The sequence below is a fragment of the Protomyctophum parallelum genome (genome assembly GCF_964188405.1).
Source record: "Protomyctophum parallelum genome assembly, chromosome: 7".
In the NCBI taxonomy this organism is placed as follows: domain Eukaryota; kingdom Metazoa; phylum Chordata; class Actinopteri; order Myctophiformes; family Myctophidae; genus Protomyctophum; species Protomyctophum parallelum.
Window position 1 is genome coordinate 24695540 of NC_139705.1, and position 21931 is coordinate 24717470.

The window sequence follows — 21931 nt, forward strand, 5'->3', positions numbered from 1 at the left end:
CCAAAACGCGAAAATAGTGGTTCTCAAACCTTCACATATTTGCAAACTATTCCACTGTTCCAAATTATTATAACTTGTTTAAAAGTGGCCCCACATTGAGAAACATTGCTTCAGAGCCATCAGTCACCATCCATAAAACCATTTTTGAATGAAAATGGACAAACATATTCAGGCTTTACTTTAAGGATTTATTCTTCACAATAAACAATGTAATTACACAAATCACACAATGCAAATTAAGTTCTACAAAAAAAGGCAAAATGACTGTGAGCACTCATCAAAGGCTGTACTAAAGCACCATGCTGGAAAATGTTCTTGCAAAAGGTGTCAACAAGCTCTACTGGGTCACAAAGGACATAGAAATAAGAGAAGCTGAAAAAACCTCTTGGACAGAAAATACATGACTATGTGAAGTAATAAGGTTTCTTCACATTGACACCGTATTCTGCAAGGGCGGGTTGTAGATCCTCCATGGTCAAGGTGTACTTCTTATCCTGTAGTTTAGAGACAACACAATAAGATGGGAATGCTTAAACTCCTCGCTCTCATTTAAAGGACCACTTCACCACTTTTCAACCTATCTTCAAAATTCTTCATATAATAGGTCCTCACTAATAATCATGAAAAAATGGCACGATTCTTTTCTACTCAGTCTGTGTCTCATAGGAGAGCTGTGGGCAGTTTAGAAACCGTCTTCCAGTGACATCATCATTAGGCAGATTATTTTTTAAACAAGATTTTTTTACAAAAATGTTTAGATTTTCATTATCGTGAGAACGATGGCTTCCATTTTCGCATTGCAACTTTTCAGGACTAGAAAGCCTGCAGTTTTTATTAGCTTGTATTCCCCATCGATGATGTCACTGGAAGACGGTTTCTGAACTGCCCACAGCCCTCCTATGAGACACAGACCGAGTAGAAAAAAGTTGTGCCATTTTTTCATGATTATTAGTGAGGACCTATTATATGAAGATAGGTTGAAAAGTGGTGAAGTGATCCTTTAACCACAGTCCTCTGCAAACACAGCATATTATCATCAAACAGCTTATGAAATACCTACGTATATATACACATACCTTTGTCTTGCTCCTAGAGCTACCTGAGGCAGTACCCTTCATTTTACAATACTGCAGTGCGTCGTTGGCAATGTCTGAAATGAACTTCTGAGAGGCGAGGGAGATCAGACGGATTCTACAAACATAAAACGCATGTAATTAGATTTGTTGCTTTGCTGCCCTCTGCTGAAAACAAAATCACCTGGCTGACATTAAACAATAGAAATATTTGGATGCAGTAGGCCACTGATTCTGTGTAAACACACATAAACACACAATAGCATATTAACTACAATGTTCCTAGCAAGCTTGCTCCCTGGCTGTCTTCTGCCCTCCCCCCCATGGAACAAGGTTGTCTTATCAAACCATGTGACTCCCATCGAAAATGAATTGCGAGCTTGCAAAACACAGAAGACACAGAGGAGACAGCTGTCTTCGGCCCCTCATGCCTCTAAAAACACACTACTAGGAGTGAGACAACATTGATTTTCAATAGTCTGAGTTCCTACGGCATCGCAGAACTTCTGCGATACCTTTCGGAACTTGCCCGCACCACACAGGCATGCATTAATGATGATAAAGAACACCTTCTTGTGTAATATTGCTTAATTGGCCTCAGGCATGCACACACTGGAACAGCTGACCGCACTCACTGAATGAGGCCGCTTTAATTTGCACTTACATTCTCGGGTCAGCCGCCTCAAAGCCAGCCCGGTTGAGGTAGTAGCCCGTCACTGCATCAGGGATCTGAAGAACAAACAAAGCAATCAACACTTTTAATTATGCAAGATTCTGAAAAAAATAATCAAGTCAAATTAGTCCTAGTTTAACTGCTATTGTGGCTTGTTATTGGTGAAGAGGCCTGTAAATCAAGTGTTAGGTTAGGTAAATCACAAACCACCTGAGGGGATATATATATACAGTGCATCCGGAAAGTATTCACACCCCTTCACTTTTACCACATTTTGTTTTGTTACAGCCTCATTTCAAAATGGATTAAATCAGTTTTTTTCCTCATCAATCTACACACAATACCCCATAATGATGAAGTGAAAAAATTAACAAATATTTTGTTAATTTATAAAAAATAAGAAGCTGGAAAAACACATGTACATAAATATTCACACTCTTGACTTAGTACTAAGTTGAGGCACCTTTGGCAGCAATTACAGCCTTAAGACTTTTGGGGAATTATCCTACAAGCTTGGCAGGCACACTTGAATTTGGGGTATTTTCCCCCTTTTTCTCTGCAGATCCTCAAGCTCTGTCAGGTTAGACGGGGAGCACAGCGGCAGGAACTGGGAGACTTGTCAGGATAGAGGGAAAGATGAATGGAGCAGTGTACAGAGACATCCTGGATGAAAACCTGCTCCAGAGCGCTCAGGACCTCCGACTTGGTCAACGATTCACCTTCCAACAGGACAACGACCCCAAGCACACAGCTAAGATAACGAAGGATTGGTTTAAGGACAACTCTGTGAAAGTCCTTGAGTGGCCCAGCCAGAGCCCAGACTTTAACCCCATTGAGCATCTCTGGAAGGACCTGAAAATAGCTGTGCAGCGAAGCTCCCTGTCTAACCTGACAGAGCTTGAGAGGATCTGCAGAGAAAAAGGGGGAAAATACCCCAAATTCAAGTGTGCCAAGCTTGTAGGATCATTCCCAAAAAGTCTTAAGGCTGTAATTGCTGCCAAAGGTGCCTCAACTTAGTATTAAGTCAAGAGTTTGAATACTTATGTACATGTGTTTTTCCAGCTAATTTTTATAAATTAACAAAATATTTCACTTCATCATTATGGGGTATTGTGTGTAGATTGAGGAGGAAAAAAACGAATTTAATCCATTTAGAAATGAGGCTGTAACAAAACAAAATGTGGTAAAAGTGAAGGGGTGTGAATACTTTCCGGATGCACTGTATATCCTGTCCCCTGTCATAAAGAGTTTGGGAACCACTGAACTCAGATTGCAAGCATAGGCATCTTGCGTTGCTCAGTGTGACAGGGACTGCCGTCTACACATCATCATAGGCTCCCATGGAGTTTTGCCATTGTTGGAATGTTTGGGCCATGCTAATTTAGTGGAACTGGTGTTATGATAATAACGCAAGACCATTATATAACAGCTTCCACATTAAAAGAAGGTTAGTGTTTATATTAACAGAATCTGTGAACTTACTGGAAAAATTTAGTTTTATGTGTTAAAGTTCAGAGAATCAGTTACTATTTGTTAGTCTTGCATTAAGTTTGGTGAAAAATGGCTGGAAATATCCCTCCCTATGGAAAATCTTTTACCCATGTCCTCTTTTGCCATATCAACATCGGGTGCAAATTCTCTTTCCTTTTCTTGAGTGGTTTTATTTTTGGAGGCAAAACACTGACTTAGCATATATCTACTATTACTAATGTAGGTCATAGTCTTTGTGCACAATCTGTCAAGTTGATTCAAATCACAGTGTGACATGGTTGGATAAGGTATGATGGCAAATATTGTGCCGTCTGCAGGAACATTTAATGATGGTCATTAATCTTTGACAGTTTTGAATGAGATGACAGATATAACAACACTTACTGTGGGAGTGTAATCTTCCAGCTGCATGAGAAAATCTGCAAGGGGTGTTGTGGTGACAACTGGTTTCACATCTCCATTTGCGATGCCACCAGGAACATACACGCCATTGGATACAGATGTGTCTGTTGAAGGGGTCGCTATGGCAGCGGAGGTTGAGGCTGTAACAGGAGAATGAAATGAAGAGAGAAATGAGAAAAACATTTGCAAACTGGCTGCAATACCTAAACTATAAAATAATAAATAATATGACTTTAGGCTATGCATTTCATAAAGTTAGTCCTGACGTTACATACAAAAGCATTTTCCATGGTGAAGATAATACTCAAGTTTACCCCTATATATATATAAGCAATTAAATCCTTAAAGCTACGATCCACACCTAAAAACGTCTTTTTAATCTGGGGTTTAAATTTAGAAAAAAACTCTACGAGAGTCTAAATATTGGGCTACTGTGGTGTGTTGGTAGTTGAGGCTTGTAAACAAACATAGAATGCATTAAAAAGCCACGTTACAGTAAAGGATGAACATCCTGCAAACGGATAAAAGTTAACAGGGTGCATGTTGGCCAATTATGTACGTTCTACGAATCGATCCACTAAAAAATAACTTTTAAGAAGACTATTTTCCATCTACGGCTAACGTTAACTAACAGTAACTTAACTTACGCATTAATTCATGTCGGTAGCTCGGTACATACCATTTGTCGTGACCGCAGGGATACTGCTGACATTGGCCGTCGTGCTATTGTTTGCGATACAGTTGCTGGACGTTGAAGAGGTGGTCAGGGTGGCTCCTGTGGTCACAGACTGATTATCCATGTTGTTCATCGCCACCAACCAGCTTGTTTTCCTTCCTTGGGCTTTAGCTATGCGTTAGCTAGCGCGCCAGCGAACAGGCTAGCACAGAGAAATATTAAGAGGCTAGTTTACACGTTACTTGTTTTGAGTGAAAACAATAAACAACAATATGTTGTGCCAACCTTCTGAAACAAATGTGTCGGCGTAACTTTAAATAGTAAATATACAACCAGTAGCGTGTTTAGCTAATGTTTGCAGTAAGGGTCCATACTCTAGTCTGCACTGACTCTGCTCTCTGCTGGCTGCTGCAGTGCTACTACTGCTAGCTACTGCTGCAGTTCTCATGGTGTCGTCATGTGACCCAAGTCACCCAACCACGGGGGGTGTAGCCGAAGGGATGACCTTTTTCGCAGAGCCTGGGAGTTGATGGTCACTGAGGGCCGTGAGGGGGCGCTTGTTTTACAGGCGACCGGATGGGTCCGTTAAAACGAACGGATTAAGGTTGGTGAGGGCCGAGGGGTCCGTTTTCCGTTAAAACGACCGGATTAAGGTTGGTGAGGGATGCGCAGTGTGCTGCTCCGTGCTTGCGGTTATGGTTAGGTTAGGATAGGGTTTGGCCCGGGATTTGAGCCGAGGTAGGTTGTCGTTCGGGCTATGTCGGAAAGCATGCGCCCACACACCGCCCTACTAGTAGTAGCCGGCGCTGTAAAACAAGCGTCCCATCAGCGCCCATCGAAACCATAACTGAGGCTCTGCGTAAAAGCCGAAGTTGTCCGACGACATTTGCATCTCGTTTCATAGAAATAAAGTATTGATTGTATTATTATGTATTATGCTTTATGGTGTCGTCCACTCACAGTTAACAGTTTTTGTATTGAGTTGTACTTGAAATGTACTGTAATTCTGCAAACTGTTAATAAATCAACCAATCTGTGTAAATTGTAATTGTAAAGCAAACAACATTACATGGGCAAAAAGGGAACATTTGCTCAAAAGAAACGGTAGATGGCGATGTGCTCCTATGATGCCATCGACCATTATGCTCGACTCAAACTCAAGGAAGTCTGGACCATCTGGACTGTCTGGTTGCTGTCTGTCTGGTTGCTGCTGACTGTGTCAGGTCAGGTGAGCTGTGCGGACTCACTGACAACATATCCGAGTGAGTGGGATTTTGGGATACTCTTATGGGACAAAACTGCAGGTACTAATTTGAACATATGCCTACTTAGTTGACTTTATATTATCGTTTAAAAGAACAAAATAAACGAGTCGTTAAAGGCGGGATTCGTATTCTTTCTCTTCTGTTTATAGAACGTTATTACAACATCCGTGTACCGGCTCCTTCTCTTGAAAGGTGATTGACCAGTGGCCAGTATGAAAAAGAAAAACATGAAAATGGAGGACAAGATCTTAAAATATATAGTTTACAATAACAGTAGACCTACAGCACGTTTTGCTATTTTGTTTGCTTGAATTTGTTTATATTGGACAGGTAGAGAAAAATGTTGCTTTGGAGGAATTTGAATGATTGTATACCAATACTCAACCCATGTTTTATCAAGCCTGGTTTTGTGTCATCATATAGTTCTCGTGGTACAACATTAACCATGCCGTTCCCTGTCGATGTCATTGTGGTGGGAGCTGGCAGTCGTGGAGAGATCTACTCACATTTTGCATCCATCCACCCTCAACGAATGAAGGTTAGGATACAATTATAACATCACATTATCACATGATATCATACAATATGTTGCATGAGAATGGGAAAACAGAATTTTCGGGAATCCTTCACATGACTTTCTTTAAAGGGATTGTGACATTAAAAAAAAGGTTTTGGAATTGTTCTTATTTTTTTAGGTTTTCTAATCTCAATTGCACCCAAAAAACATGAACTTTTAACATACAGTAGATTTTCTGTGATCTGGGGTTTTCTGGCTGCTCTGATTTTCCGGCAGATTGTGATGTAAGATCCTGCAAATCCCATATATGTCAATGGGATTTGCCAGCAGATGTCACTGTTTTCACTGTGTTGCCTGTTTTCATTATAGCTCAAAAGGCTTCCAAACCCCAAAGAAAACTTCAGACCACAGAAAATCCACTGAATGTTCAAAGTTCAGGTTTTTTGGGTGTAATTGAGGTCATAAAACCTAAAAGAAAAAAGAAAAAGAAAAAGAAATGAAAATGAATGTCATAAAACCTTTAAAAACAACTGAGATGATCAGAAAAAACTTGCAATGGCAGTCCAGCAACAACATTTGGGTGTAGTGGAGCACTATAGAAACATGATGAATATTTGACAAACTGTATATTTCTATTTCAGTATTTCTCCAGTTAGAAGTTGAATGATATGGTTACTAAAGCTAGAGCCGTGGGGCTGAACGTGGTTTCGTTAGATAAAGTTTCTTTCTCAACTGATTCTTGTAGCTTGGGGTCACCACTCATGAATTCAAGAGGGGGCCCAGTGATATCCCTTGGGCAAATTTAGTTATTAACCCCTTAATGCCTGAAATACTAACAAATCCCTGAAAATAAAGTTTTATGGTATTTCATGCGAATTACTTGGTCTAAATGCATCAAATTTGCTTTCTACATGCGTGTGTTTATCCATGAATGTGGATATGTACAATATATTTGATTTCAGAATAGGGCATTTTTAGATATTAACCCCGTCATGCTTAACACCATAAAATAGGCCTACAATAATCAATGCTAAAGCTACAAATTTGCATTCCAAAATAAATGCTTATTTGGAAGTGGTCATGTCCACCACACCTCCTTTCCTATGAATTAACTTGATCACTTATTACTTTATTACACTTATTACTGCTGGTCTTTAGGTAGATTGGTAGGGCTCAGTGGCCTGATAGATCTGTCTTTTTCCATCCAAACTACTCTCGGTCTCATGCTGGTGTAAGATGCCCATCAACATTTTGCCACAAAGATGTTTAAAAGTGGGGGATCTATACATTCTCAATTAATCTGTTGGTGGTAGTGCAGCTGGTTTGAAGTACATGCATGACCTTTCCCATTATTTTCTCCCGGACTAGTAGTCTAGTTTCCTCCATAGTTTCCTTAACGGAACAGGACCTGAAGGTCCAGATGGCACTTGCTGGAATGCCTATAGCGCAAGATGAGGAGTGTGGAAATCAGACCTCAAAAGCCGGCTGTTTGTAGCTACAGTGATTGGAGGAGATATATCATGATAGGACATGGTATTTCTAGCTGACCCCTGTCTCCCTGGCATCTCTGCTGACTGACCTGATATTGTAATCACAGTAGACCTATATCTCTACTACAATGTATTTAAATAATCGATTTCCACTCATCTTCTAACACCGTGCTCATGCTTCTAATCTTCTTTTTTTTGGACTTTGTCTTTCTACAACAAACAAAGTGCTGCCTCTTTTCCAATATGCATGTTCATATTTATACCTTGCTTATTCGATGATGCTGTTTATTATTACTGTTCATCTGTGTTGAGGACCCCCTCTAAAAGGGGCTTATCCTTTCAATAAAGGTATATACATTTGCATTCCATCTTCTGTGAACATGGCAGTTAAGACTCATAGGCAAGGGCATCATCCACATGAACATCACAGTCACTAGACAGGAGTATGAAGACCATTGAATAGATATAATTTAGGTCATACACTTTGGAGTGTATCATTTGAATTGGATTTGGCTGTTGTTGCCACCATCTTCACTTTAGATGGGATGGTCTTGTAAAATACCATTAACCAGGTCTTTTCAAAATCTTGCAATATTGTGCCTACATTGACAACTGGTGTGATATCCACATGTATGAATACATCTGGGAGAAAGTAATGAAATCTCATAATCCTATTTTTGGGAGAAATGTTCAGTGGATGTTTGGTGCAAGATGCTCAAGATAGATGATCCGAAATGGTTAATATGCAACCACCTGAAAATAAATATGCTACAGTTTCACTAATACATAGTAGAAAGCAGATTTGATAAATTTGACTTGATTATTGTGCATACAATCTCATTCTCAAAAGATATATTTTATGGCATGTTGGGGTTTTTAGGCATGAAGGGGTTAATAATATGCATTAATAAATAATGCATTAATCATAAATGTTATATATTTGTCATTTATACAATGTGGATTGCATATCCACATTCATAAACACTGTAGAAATTTGTTTCAAAGTTGATGCATTTAGACCAAGTATTTTGCATGAAATACCATAAAGCTCTTGTAAATCTATTTTCGTGCTCATTTCAGGTTGTTGGAGTTGCTGACCCCAGGGAGTTTGCTCGTAATCAACTTAAGCAGCTGCACAGAATACCAGATGACAATATATTTGAAGGTGGGCTTTTTAAGATGAATGGTTGCCTCATGGTCAGTGTTAAATATTTATCCATATTTACTATTAGGTTAGAGTAGACTACTTTCAGTCTTTTACGAGATAGGATTTATTTTTTAAATATGGGGGTTTTACATATAGCCTATTGTACAAGAGCAGGAGCTACTTTTGTTTCAATGGTGGATATTCAATTTTGAAATTAAATGCTTAAATAATTTTCTATTTCCTATTGAATTCCCTTTTTTTCTTTCTTAATTAGATTGGCACTGTTTAGTAGAGAGGGAAAAGTTTGCAGATGCTGTGTTGATTTGCACTCCTGACCGTCTCCACAAGGTAATAATCACCACAAAATGATTTAATCTGCATCCTCAATTCTTAATTCCAAGTAATTCTCATTGTTGTATAGTTTATCTACAGACCAATATTAATCTAACTATTCTTTCCCAGGAGCCTGCAGTGGCATTTGCAAAGAAGGGGTACAATGTTCTACTGGAAAAACCTATGGCAGTGAGTATTTTTTTAAGCATTCATCTTTCTTAAAGTCATAATTTCACCCATAACATCTGAACTTTTCTTTACCTCTTCCTTGGGTGTAATTTATTTTTTCGCCACATTAATTTCACAATTGTATTGAGATAGATATTAACTTTTTATTATTTTATTGTAGGCCTACTTAATCTAAATGCACTCATACTTCCTGGTACTTACTTACTGTATGTGCAGATCTCTATCAGGACCTGTGGTCAGTACGTTATCTATGATATCATATGCTGTCATCTTACTGTATGTGCTAAGTGGAGCGCAGATTTCTATCAGGACCTGTGGTCAGTTATCTATGATATCATATGCTGTCATCTATGCCTTCATAGACAGGTAATATATTAATGGTGGGCGTGGCCAGACGATGGCATCACAAAGATCACGTCAAGTCCATTTTGGTTATATTTATACACTCTTCAGGGTTTAACTAACTCAGCACTTTGATGTGTTGTTAGTTCACAGTTATAAGTTGCTCTGATGAAGAACAAGCCTAGATTGTAAATGTAATATCATTTTCAATTTAAGAACTTCCTCCATGAAACATTGCTTTTGTTTATAAAATAGAACTTGAGAGATAAGATACTTCAGGAGTGGAGTTAAAAAGAGGTGGAGATCTTGCTAGTGTTGAGTTGTGTTGATTTATTTGCTGTTGAAGAGCTAGGAAGCGCTCCTTTCTATAGTCTAAACAACAACACTGTTGCGGAAAAGGTAATGTACGTTGTTGTCACTTTGCAATGGTCCGGGTAAAATAATACATGGGCGAGATCAATGGTTAACTTGTGGTGTCCATCACAGAGAAACTTCTAATATTTGAAACCCAAAATCAGCCCATTCACCCAGTCAGACAGAGCAGATATGCATGGTACGTGCATATGAATGTCATACGATGTATGACACCAGTGAATAAAATATTCAATATCTAAAACTGCAATGTTTCCAACTGTGGGATGTGAGTTGTATAACGCTTCTACTGTAATAGTTTAAATTAGAAAAATGTGTCAGGAAAACATGCACAGTATATATTTAATATAATTTCAGACAACTGCCAAGGATTGTACTGAGATTGTGCAGGCTTGCACTCAGAGTGGTGTGATGCTAACCGTATGTCATGTGCTCCGATATGACCCGACCATCCACAAGATAAAAGTAAGTGGCAATATGTGCTTGGCATCACATGTAAACATAATCCATTATTTAAGCTTTAGTGCATCTTTAAATTAAATTATGTTTTTCTTCACGATCATTACATAAAATGTAATTTGTAAAAATTGAATTAAAGTGAACTTACAGTATCTCTTAGGTGTTGATAGATGCTGGAGCCATAGGAGATGTGATCCATATTCAGCACTTAGAGCCGGTAAGAAGGCACTATTGGAAATGAAGGAAATCATTATATTGTACATTTGAAGGTTCTCTTTATTAAAAAGAATGTACACAATGACCTGAACACCGTCTGCACTTGCACTTGCAACACCTTTATTATAATTTTATATTATATTATAAATAAGTGGGAGTGAACTACAGTGCAGAGTGCTCCAAATTTGGTGACGTCAGTGTTGTCAGCGGTTTTCTACCAGGGAGGGGAGGGGGGCGGGCGCTCAGATCGGTGAATCTTATGATCTATAATGTATTGATCCCTGCGGCACCCACCTCTCTATACCAGAAATCACGGTGGCTGGGTCAGGCTACAGCACTGATAATAACAAAAAATTGCAAGGACACTTAACAATATCAGTTATATCCAAATTAAGAATGAATTATATCCTAAAGAGTGATGTTGATTAACAGACTTATCCTACTCAAATGTTCTTTATGCAGAAAACAATATAACATTGAAATACTACACACTGCCATAGAACAAATAATAACCAAATAATAACCAGTAAGACGCCCTAAGGTTGTGTGCACGGCTGCAACATATGGAATGAATTATGTACTGGCCATATATGGAGCATGTCTTGAGTGTACAGGGTTTGATGAGGTCTGATCAACATATGGAATGTCAGAATAGGTCAGCTCCATATATGGAGATCTAAGGATGGCAGCGGGGCAATGTCTTGAGTACACAGTGTTTGATGAGGTCTGGCCATATATGGAGCGTGTCTTGAGTGTACAGGGTTTGATGAGGACAGATCAACATATGGAATATCAGAACAGGTCAGCTCCATATATGGAGATCTAAGGGTGGCAACAGGGGCAGTGTCTTGAGTGTACAGGGTTTACGTTAAATAATTTTGGTTGGATCTGCACTAATGCTGGATCTGCACTAATGCTGGATCTGCACTAATGCTGGATCTGCACTAATGCTGGATCTGCACTAATGCCGTATCTTACTCTCTACCTTGTTGAGGTTTCCATAATATTATTATATTTCACTTTTCAACTGATCAGTAACATAATTCTCTCCCTCCAGGTTGGATACTACCATTTCGCCCATTCCTTTGTTCGTGGGAATTGGAGGAACGAAGCAGAGAGCTCTTTTGCTCTCTTGGCCAAATCCTGCCATGACATTGACCTGATACACCACTGGGCTGGTGGACGCAGGTATAGTCAACATAGTCAATGATCGACTCCAAGCTCATGGTTAATGGTAGAATAAGGTGTCCAAACACTTGTTATGTGACCGTGGCTGGTCACTCAGCACTGTTTGTTCCTTTGTTCAAAATCCCTTACAAGAAATGTGAATACAAGGGTTAGAAGGTTGACCTCTGTGTGGCCTGAACAAGACTACACGAAACATTACATACAGTAGAAACAACAAAGAAAACAAAAGATAACAGACAGAACTGTTGTCCCGTCCTATTATGTACAGATAATACAATTAGTGCCAGGTAATAATACATTTAATTTACCAATACGTTGATATTATATATCATTGAATATCATTGATATTGATAAGTGAGGGCATTTAGAGGAATATTGACATTTGTTACACAAATACTACATACTGTAAAGTTATTAGTTTCAAGTCATTTTTTTAATGAAACACGCTCTCTGATAGGCTAAGGATAGGCTAAGGCAATAAGGCACAATGAAGCAGCAGTGTACTGTGTTAGGAGAGTAGATCGGTAGAAATGTAAATTTGTCCCAAAAATTTCATAGGAAATTATGCTATGAGGCTAACAACATATTGTCCAGTACTAAAGCAATTTTGAAGACATAAGGCTGTTGTTGCATTCGTGTTCTGCGTTTATTGGGATTAATGATTAACTATGCCACTTTTATTGGCAGGTGTGTCAAAGTGTCGTCATTTGGAGCTCTTAGTCACTTCAAAAAAGAAAACAAGGTGAGTACTAGGCTGTCCATGCTGTCCCCATAGAAATAAATTATCTCTCCATTACAAAGTAGATGTGGCTTGCTTTTGTTTAACTGACTGGCAGTGGCAGGTCTAACTTCACACCACCTGATGCCATCCTGACGCTGGAGGAAGAGGTGGAGGAGGTGGTTATTATTTTAAAAATAAAAATAATCTAATGCACACTGTGCACACAGTTTTACCGATCTGTTCTGTGTCACAACAGATCGGTCACAAAGACCGTTTTCAGGAAACTACTGAGTCTTCTTCAAGAGATGACCTAGAAATTAGCTACCTCGTCCATACTTTCCTTCTGTTGAAATTATGGTTAATAGGGAAGTTTAATTCTACCAATGCGGGCGGATTTTGCCAATGTTTTTCAATGGGAACGTTTTTTTTTGTTGTTGATGAAAAACACTGAAAAACACTCCACTCCATTCCCATTGAAAAGCATTGGCAGAATCCGCCCACATAGGTAGAATCTAAGTTCGGTGTGATTATATCCTAACCCAGTTTAATCACTGTATACTGCTGTTCCGTTCATCTACTAACTACAGTATTGTTGCTCCTCTGGTTCCATCTAGTGGACATTGTATAAATAATATACAATACTTTGAAGCTTGAATGATTAATACTTAATAATTAGTGTTATTCAGTACAAACTAATAATATAATTTATGTAAAAGTCGATGAATTTGTTGTTTTATTATCCTGGTTTGTTCCAATCCATGCAGCATTGAAAGGAATCTATGTGGCAATTTAAACACATAGCTTAAAGGACAACTTTAGTTTTTTTCAACCAAGGTTCATGTTTTAGGTTGTTATTAGATAAACTAAAAGATGAGTCTTAATTTTATTTAATTTGCTGCTTTCTTTAGTTTTTGCGATTTTAGCAGTTTTTGACATGGGGGCGGGGGCATTCGAGCATGGGGCTAAATATGTATTTTTTAACACAATTTTATGGTGATTTATTTTTTTATTGTTTACTATAGTCCTAATAAACGCCAGGAAATTACATCTGGCCACAAAATATCACAGGATCTACTGAATGTGACAAACTGACATATTGAGCCTATACACACAGTATAATCCTTCCCCCAGTAGGCTACCTTCACATTCAGTAGATCCTGTGATCTTCTGTGGCCAGATGTAATTTCCTGACGTTTATTAGGACTATAGTAAACCATAAAAAAAAGAAATCACCATAAAATTGTGTTTAAAAAATACATATTTAGACCCATGCTCGAATGCCCCCGCCCCCCAGTCAAAAACAGCTAAATTCCCTAAAACGAAAGAAAGCAGCAAATGAAAAAAGATTAACACTCATCTTTTACTTTCTCTAATAACAACCTACAACATGAAACTTGGTTGAAAAAAACTAAAGTTGTCCTTTAACTTCACATCACTCATCTTATGTCAGCCAATAGGTGCAGGAGACCGCTGTTTGGAGTGTGCCGTAGAAAGAGACTGTCCATACTCTGCCCGGAAAATCTACTTAGACAGTGTAAAAAAGGTTATTATCACTTGCTTTCTATTGTCAACAATTACATTTAGTTAGTTGGTGGCCAAAAAATAACTTTGCTAAAGTAAGTGTGTGTGTGTGTGTGTGTGTGTGTGTGTGTGTGTGTGTGTGTGTGTGTGTGTGTGTGTGTGTGTGTGTGTGTGTGTGTGTGTGCGTGCGTGCGTGCGTGCGTGCGTGCGTGCGTGCGTGCGTGCGTGCGTGCGTGCGTGCGTGCGTGCGTGCGTGCGTGCGTGCGTGTGTGTGTGTGTGTGCGTGCGTGCGTGTTTGTGTATTTAAGGGTCATGTTGGTTGGCCAGTGTCAGTTATATGTCCCAGCTCAGTTCCGGACATCGAGTCAGTTACAGAGGCACTGAAAATTGGACCCTACGGCCGCTGTGTGTACGAGTGTGACAACGATGTTTGTACTAACCAGGTCTGACAATATCAAGTGGAAATCATTCAAGTGTCCATTGATGCATAAGTATATGCTGTGTGTATAGAACTTAATAACTTGTTGGTTACTGTTTTACACTAGCATTAGAGTTTCATAGTAATGTATTGCACTCATCCATCAGTATGGACACCAGGCATGTTTCCGTTTATGTTCTACATGTCCAGGTTGTTAACATGGAGTTTGAAGGAGGCCTCACAGCTGCCTTTTCCATGGTGGCATTTACTGAGCAGATGTGCAAGCGAAAGACAGTCATCAGTGGCAGTAAGGTAAGGTTTTGCTGACTGCAACGGAACAAAAAGGTTACAAGCCCAAAACACGATGACGAGGGGCAGGCGATGCAAAGAGCAGAAGAAGTGAGAAGTGATTTTTCTAAGTGTATTGGAGAGAAATGCGGTGTCCAATATTTATTTTCAAAATCTTTTTATTGTAATTTCAATAATATAAATCTTCAAAGATCTCAGGGCAGACAAATAATGAAAAGACTATGTTGTTGCACAAAACATGCCCCTCCAAGACAAAGGAAAAAGAAAAAAACATTTTCTCCCCTTCAATCCCAATTTAGTGAAGCCAATTCCCCAGCCTCTCTACGAGTACCGGTACTCCATCTCTGCTAACCCCCACAATACGTCAATGGGAGGGTGAAGATAGCCTCGGGTCTCCTCCGATACCCGGGCTGTCAAGCCACCATCTTCTTTCTACCTGACAGTGATGGGTCTCACTAGGGGGGCATACCGCATGTGGAGGTACACGCTATGCCCCCCCTACGTCCTCCCCCCTGAACAGGCGCCCTAACCGTTTGTGGGGATCATCAATGCAGCGACAATGAAGCCCTCCCCATTCGGCTTCCCACCCACGAACACGGCCAATTGTGTCCGTTGGAGCGCCCAAGCCGAATGCACCATGAAGACGAACTTTAACCTGTGCAGTGTCCAATATAACATGACATCTGATCTGGAGGACAGATATAGGCAAGCAGGCAGAAATTTGAGTATTGGAATTAGGCATTTAATTCCAATCTGCTCGATTCCTCCGGACTCACATCTAATTCTCGCATCTTCGCTCGGAGGGGGGGACTAAGGTGGGAGAGGAGGACGCATATATGGAAATTAGAGTATTGGAATTTGGCTTATGTATGATCTACATTAGTAATCGCAAGTTTAGCTCTGTTTGGAACCTTATATCTATGCTTTAGCTCTGAGAAGAGGTTCCGTGGCAGGAGATCCCTGCACGGGTTGAGCTGTCCAAAAATAGTGGCGAAAAGTAAACTATTTTCGCAGTATAGTTTCCAAAAAGTAAAGGTATCAGAACCGAGATACAGATGCCACGGAAGCTCTTCTCAGAGCTAAAGCATAGATATGAGGTTCCAAAAGGAGCTATTGCAAGTCTAATGTCAAAAGGGTCCGACCGTCATTAATGTCAGTACTGTGTAGTCGGTCATCCCCATATTTGAGTAAGGCTTCAGCTCGATCTGACCACCATTGACTTCCATTATATAAAATTATATATAAAAAAAAAAAAGAACGTGGAAGCGTGCACAAGGGATTTGGCACTGATCTGCATGGTGGCTTGCATAATTAGCCACAGACTCACAGACCTTCTAGAATATGGCTCAACATTGTGTACATAAAAAGACATGAGATCTGTTGATCATATTCACACATTAACCATTTTCTGTTGCATCATTGTCATGGAGGCCCCCACCACATACTATGACGTAACAGCAACAGGGCCACGTTGTGAATATGCTCAGTTGTTTACTTGTTTCAGATGCTCAGTATTATATAACAGACAACTGGTTGCTTGCACAACCATCTGAATATAACCAACCAATGCTGGGTTGTCTTAGGGGGAGCTGTCATATGATGGCGATGAGATTCGCGTGTTTGACTTCCTGACCCAGAAAATCACCAAGCACACAGCGCCAAACAATTCCCGTGCACACTCCAGGATGAGCGGGCATGGTGGTGCTGACTATCACCTTATTGATGCCTTCATTTCTGCAGTGGCGGTGAGAAGTAATCCTTATATTGGGTTTGGTGGTATTTCTTCATTCAACTTAATCATAATATGTGATTCAGGATTCATGGGGTGTAGTAGTGCAGGTAAACTGTTGCCAACTAACACACACTAACACTAATGTGTGTGTGTGTGTGTGTGTGTGTGTGTGTGTGTGTGTGTGTGTGTGTGTGTGTGTGTGTGTGTGTGTGTGTGTGTGTGTGTGTGTGTGTGTGTGTGTGGTGCGTGCGTGCGTGCGTGCGTGCGTGCGTGCGTAGACAAATGATCCATCCTTGATCCGTTCGGGCCCCGAAGAAACTCTGCTGAGTCACAAACTGGTTTTTGAAGCAGAGCAATCTCGACTGGAGGGCAGGGTGGTGCACTGTGGAGCCATTGACCAGAGCTACATGACAGAACAACACTGACAATTTAAAAGAAAGAATGCACCACCAACAACAATAATTGGATAACAGTACAGGTGTAACAGATAATAATCCAAAATAAATGGGTGTAAGCAAGTTGTTGATTTAGCTCATTTTGCTCAGGGATGTTAATTAATGTACTGTATGTGTGTATGAGAGAGCTCATTCATTCAATTGTAATAAGAGTGTACAGTAAATGTAATTTAAAATTAAAACTTGTTTTTATAATTTGAAGGTAGGGTAAATGGTACTTTTTAGTGAAAACAAAAAGTATTTTGTTAAAAAGGTTAAATCACTATATTCTGGTAGTAATCATTGCTATGTTGAGTGTTTGTGTTTGTATATGAGTGTTTGTTCAGTAACAGGGATCTCCCTGTCTCTCCAGCTCTTTAAAACAGAAAATATCTATTTATTAAATAGATTAAACTTGTACTGGTCCTGAGATGTTTCCAACCAATTTGTATGTTATAAATTTGTTATCCACCTAGTGTTTGTAATTACAGATATTGACCACAAGGTGTCAGACATACAAAAAAAAGAAAACATTGATGTGAAAATAATTGACAGACATTTTTCGAAGAGTGAATGAGTATTGATTATTGGATAAAATTGCCTAAATTGAAGAACTGGATATTTATAATTGATAGACGAGGTCCCTGGTGCAAATAATATATAGCCTATAATGATCTATGCAAGGATTTTTGTGAATGATCCAAAGACTACAATAGAAACATCTGAAATAACTTGAATAACTATTATTATTCAGGTTGAGTTGGTTCACTTGTCAATATTTATTATTTTTGTTGTTTCTTTTTATTCTGCTTTTTCCATCTTGTCTCTCTCTCACTATATGACTATCAGAAATAAAGCAGAAATACAAAAACAAGGGGTAGTTATCTATGTAAGAGAAGGTGGAGAGAGTGATGTCTCTTAAGACTTTCATCTGGCCTCAACGAAAAAGGTCATCACTGTCAGAAATTGGAATTGTGTTTTGTGGACATGAAACTTGAAAACAGTGAATAAGAAATAGAGGTAATGGGTTTTCTCAGTGGAGAAATCCAGTATACATATAAAAAATACTCAAGTTTACACACCAATAAATGAACACTTACGCACTTCGGCTTCAGAGCATTCTTGAAAATAGTGATTGCACACTACACTGTACCCCTAGGCCACCACACACACACACACACAAACAAACAAATAATTTAAGATTATGTTAAGAATGTTTATAATTGTTTCATCTATAAACGGACTAAAATTAACAACATGCCAGGCCTTTGTAGTGTAAATACTGGTATGTGTAATTAATAATGTAGACTTGTAGTTAATATCATCACTGTGCTGCGCTGTGCGTGTGCGTATGCGTGTGCGTGTGCGTGTGCGTGTGTGTGTGTGTGTGTGTGTTTTGTGTGACATGGACAGGGGACATGGCCTTGAAATCTGCCCACGCCATTCCCAGCCCCTGCGTAATGTCATTATCTGTGTGTGTTTAGTTTGTACAGGGCACAAGTGATCCCCTCTGTGCCAACAGTAAACTAACTTTTAGAGAGAATGCTCCACTATTATATACCATACAGACTGATCTTACATCTCATGTCTCATGAATTATTGTATACAGACCAACAATACACCTTCATTAATCAATCCTGTAATTGCGTGACACTGTGTGCGTGACACTGTGTGTGTGTGTGTGTGTGTGTTTGTGTGTGTGTGTGTGTGTGTGTGTGTGTGTGTGTGTGTGTGTGTGTGTGTGTGTGTGTGTGTGTGTGTGTGTGTGTGTGTGTGTGCGTGCGTGCGTGCGTGCGTGTGTGTGTGTGTGTGTGGGGGGGGTTCTTATCCCTATCAGTGTTACTCTTAAGTAGGACTGATAAACTTAGTGCCACAGGAGATAAATAAATATTAGATAAATATTTGTTAAATATGAAAATAACTTTGAGCCAAAAGAAGGAACATGGAGTGGGGCCTCAACTAGCCAATGGAAAACAGTGACCTGTAATAAACACATTTGTTATGATTATACTAATGTATAATACTTCCCAAGTGAACTTAACCTGGTATTGCTTACTGTACAACAGCAACTCCAATGTAATTTTGACATATCGTTACTTTAGACATCTTATGAGGGTCGCCTTGTACTAAGTTAGCTTATAAGTGAAGAAATTATGTATAAGCGGCAAAACCCTGTAAGGTTTTGTGGCATGTATACTGTATATTGCAAAACATATGCATTGTGTAAAGTCTGTTATGTCTGAATCATGCGAATGTTATGTTTAGTGTTATTATGATGGTTGATGGCATCAAATTGTATTTGCTTTAGGCAGATTTAATTATTACAATCTACAACAACGGCTCTGGAATAATGCCAAGGCCTGTACACAATCACAGTCCCTGTAAAGAGTCGGTATGAATGTGAACATGTAAAATGACAAAATTGGAGTTGTTAGAAACAATTGGGATATTTGCTAAATTTAAAACATCTTGAAATAATGTTAATGTTGCATAATAATGCAAAAGGAAAGTCTCATTCTCAATCAGATAAAGTGGGCACAGTTACCGTATAGCCAAGAGTCGATATTCACATCCTACTCGTCCGTGAACTGCTCTTGCCCAATATTCACTATTATTATCAGTAGTGGCACACCATTAAAGGCACTTGCAACACATTCATCATCATGACTAACCCTGGAGTATGTCTCAGAGTCCATAACAGCACATGGACCACATTGTGGTGATCTTGGAACTGACAGAATGACAGTAGAACTGTGGAAATATGGGTGCGTACTAGTGTAAATAGATTAAATTACTTTGAGGTGATGGAATCGAAAGTGCAATGTTGACCTGGCATTACTTATACCGGGATTACATCAGTTTTATGATTTGGCACTCCTTTATGGCAAAGCTGCTTTTCCCACCATCCTGAGTTTGTTTGGTACTAGTGTAGGAAATTCTCAAAACTTATTTTTTCAAACCGGGACCAATCACTATAACCTTTTAAGCCTAATAGAATTGTAATTCTAAACTTAAACACAAAGGTATCCCCTTTTGAAAATGTGGTCTCAACAATATTTGTCCTCATTTGGGTAGATTTGTGCTTTAACACACGCACACACGCACGCACGCACGCACGCACGCACGCACGCACGCACGCACGCACGCACGCACGCACGCACGCACGCACGCACACACACACACACACACACACACACACACACACACACACACACACACACACACACACACACACACACAATTGGAAGGCGAGCTTGTAACTGTGAGTCAGCTGAGCTCTAAAATGAGTCAACCAATCTGCTACTGGGCTCCTTTCCTTTCTCAAAGCCCTGCCTCATTTCTCCCTCCCTCACTCGCTCACATACACAGACATGTATCTTTTCATTGAAATGGGGCCCCGCCTCACCTCATCATTCGCGTAATTTCCTCTCTCTGCCAGTTTAATCAGCAACGACCATTATGTCAATATTGTGCCAACAGTAATACATTTGTGTGAGAGGAAACTTGATATTGAAGAGGTCAATATCATTGTTTACGTGATATCAGGTGATCAGGAAACATGCCTTCAGCTACAATGAGGTTTGGTGAGGTGTTTTGGGGTCAAATAGGTTTTTGTTTATCTGAAAAGGTTTGCATTTGTTTGTTGTGTTTATCGAAGTGTTTTTGAATTACTGTCTCCCATTTCAGTTATTGAAACCTCAAACAAAATATCTTCTTTGTTCAGAATATTGTGCTTTTATTACACAGTGAAGCACTTTAAGCTGCCTCACAAGGTGCTATATCAATTACGATTATTATTGTAAGTTTTATCATTGATGAATGATGTATGATGATGACAGGTTATGGAGAGCAACATACTTTATAATCTTCTAATAATAGTCTTGTACAAGTCTTGTGACAATACAAGTCACACAAGTCTTGTATAAATTACGATTCCACATTGCTTGGGAGAGATGCCATTGAGCTTTTCCACATCTGCTTTGAGTTTCCAGGACTCTACCTGACTTCAATGTAGTCAGTCCCCTGCAAGACGGCCGTAATGTCACACATAATGATTCTCTCCCATATGAGACTCTGGCGTACGTGCATGAGGACGTAGAAGTACAGAGAGGGGTACAAAGAGGGAGGCAGTAAAACTGTAAAACACGGCCCTCTCCTAGTCCGTCACCGTGACTCAACAGGAAATGATGGAGCACGAGTTGGGTGAGGGAAAGAGAGTGATGGAAAGGAGGGAGGACTGTGGGAGCGGGGGGGGGGGGGGGGGGGGGTTGGGGGTTAGGACAAAGAAATGAAGGCTTTGACTCTGTCATGCCTCAGGATTCCAAAACATGTTCCTAGCTCAGAGAGGGAGAGAGAGAGAGGAGGGGGGGTGTCCAGACAGCAGTAGTTTTCTGGGGAAAACTGTGGGCAGTGAAACACACATATGGCCTAGTCATTTTTTCCTCCTTCAACTTTGCAAGCTGGAATCATCACACACACACACACACACACGCACACACACACACACACACACACACACACACACACACACACACACACACACACACACACACACACACACACACACACACACACACACACACACACACACACACACACACACACACACACAATTTTGAGGTACTTTTACTTTACTTGAGTATTTCCATACTTTATACGTTCTTACTTTATACTTCTTGACATCTCAGAGGAAAATTTACTTTTAACTTTTAGTTGTCAGATTCAGACATTGCAAGACATTACCACCCTATACTTTGGCTATTCAGAAATAGCTATACAACTACAGTATCTCACAACGTGTTGCATCATGATGCATTGTGATGTTGTACATCAGTTATTCTGTTGTAGATTTTCAAAACATTTTATGAAATGGGACATTCTGCATAAGTATAGTTGCATGTAAATACTTTTGTACATTTACTCAAAAAACATTACATCACATACTACCAAATTCCTACGTTTT

The 21931-nt window shown here is 39.6% G+C and overlaps 2 protein-coding genes across 4 annotated transcripts; one reads left to right on the forward strand and one right to left on the reverse strand.

Annotated features, from left to right (window-relative positions):
• Positions 1–123: 123 nt before the first annotated feature.
• Positions 124–4740, reverse strand: taf10 (TAF10 RNA polymerase II, TATA box binding protein (TBP)-associated factor). Its single transcript, XM_083769192.1, has 5 exons — positions 4319–4740; positions 3622–3779; positions 1738–1802; positions 1077–1191; positions 124–494 (listed from the first exon to the last, which is right to left on the reverse strand). Exons 1-5 carry the CDS (start codon positions 4446–4448, stop codon positions 405–407), a joined length of 558 nt encoding a protein of 185 aa, XP_083625318.1. The 5' UTR covers positions 4449–4740; the 3' UTR covers positions 124–404.
• Positions 4741–5539: 799 nt separating this feature from the next.
• LOC310861144 (putative oxidoreductase YteT) lies at positions 5540–17272 on the forward strand. Of its 3 annotated transcripts, XM_083768481.1 has the most exons (15): positions 5540–5619; positions 5730–5772; positions 6004–6118; positions 8668–8752; positions 9009–9082; positions 9197–9256; positions 10328–10435; positions 10590–10646; positions 11703–11833; positions 12521–12575; positions 14005–14097; positions 14384–14518; positions 14704–14805; positions 16386–16547; positions 16813–17272. In XM_083768481.1, the coding sequence occupies exons 3-15, from the start codon at positions 6026–6028 to the stop codon at positions 16957–16959; spliced, it is 1302 nt and encodes a 433-aa protein (XP_083624607.1). In that variant the 5' UTR covers positions 5540–5619; positions 5730–5772; positions 6004–6025; the 3' UTR covers positions 16960–17272. The 3 variants fall into 3 exon arrangements, with proteins under 3 accessions (XP_083624607.1, XP_083624606.1, XP_083624608.1); XM_083768480.1 differs by lacking the exon at positions 5730–5772 and having other exon boundaries at positions 5560–5619; XM_083768482.1 differs by lacking the exons at positions 5540–5619; positions 5730–5772 and adding an exon at positions 5805–5840.
• The last annotated feature ends 4659 nt before the right edge of the window (positions 17273–21931 follow it).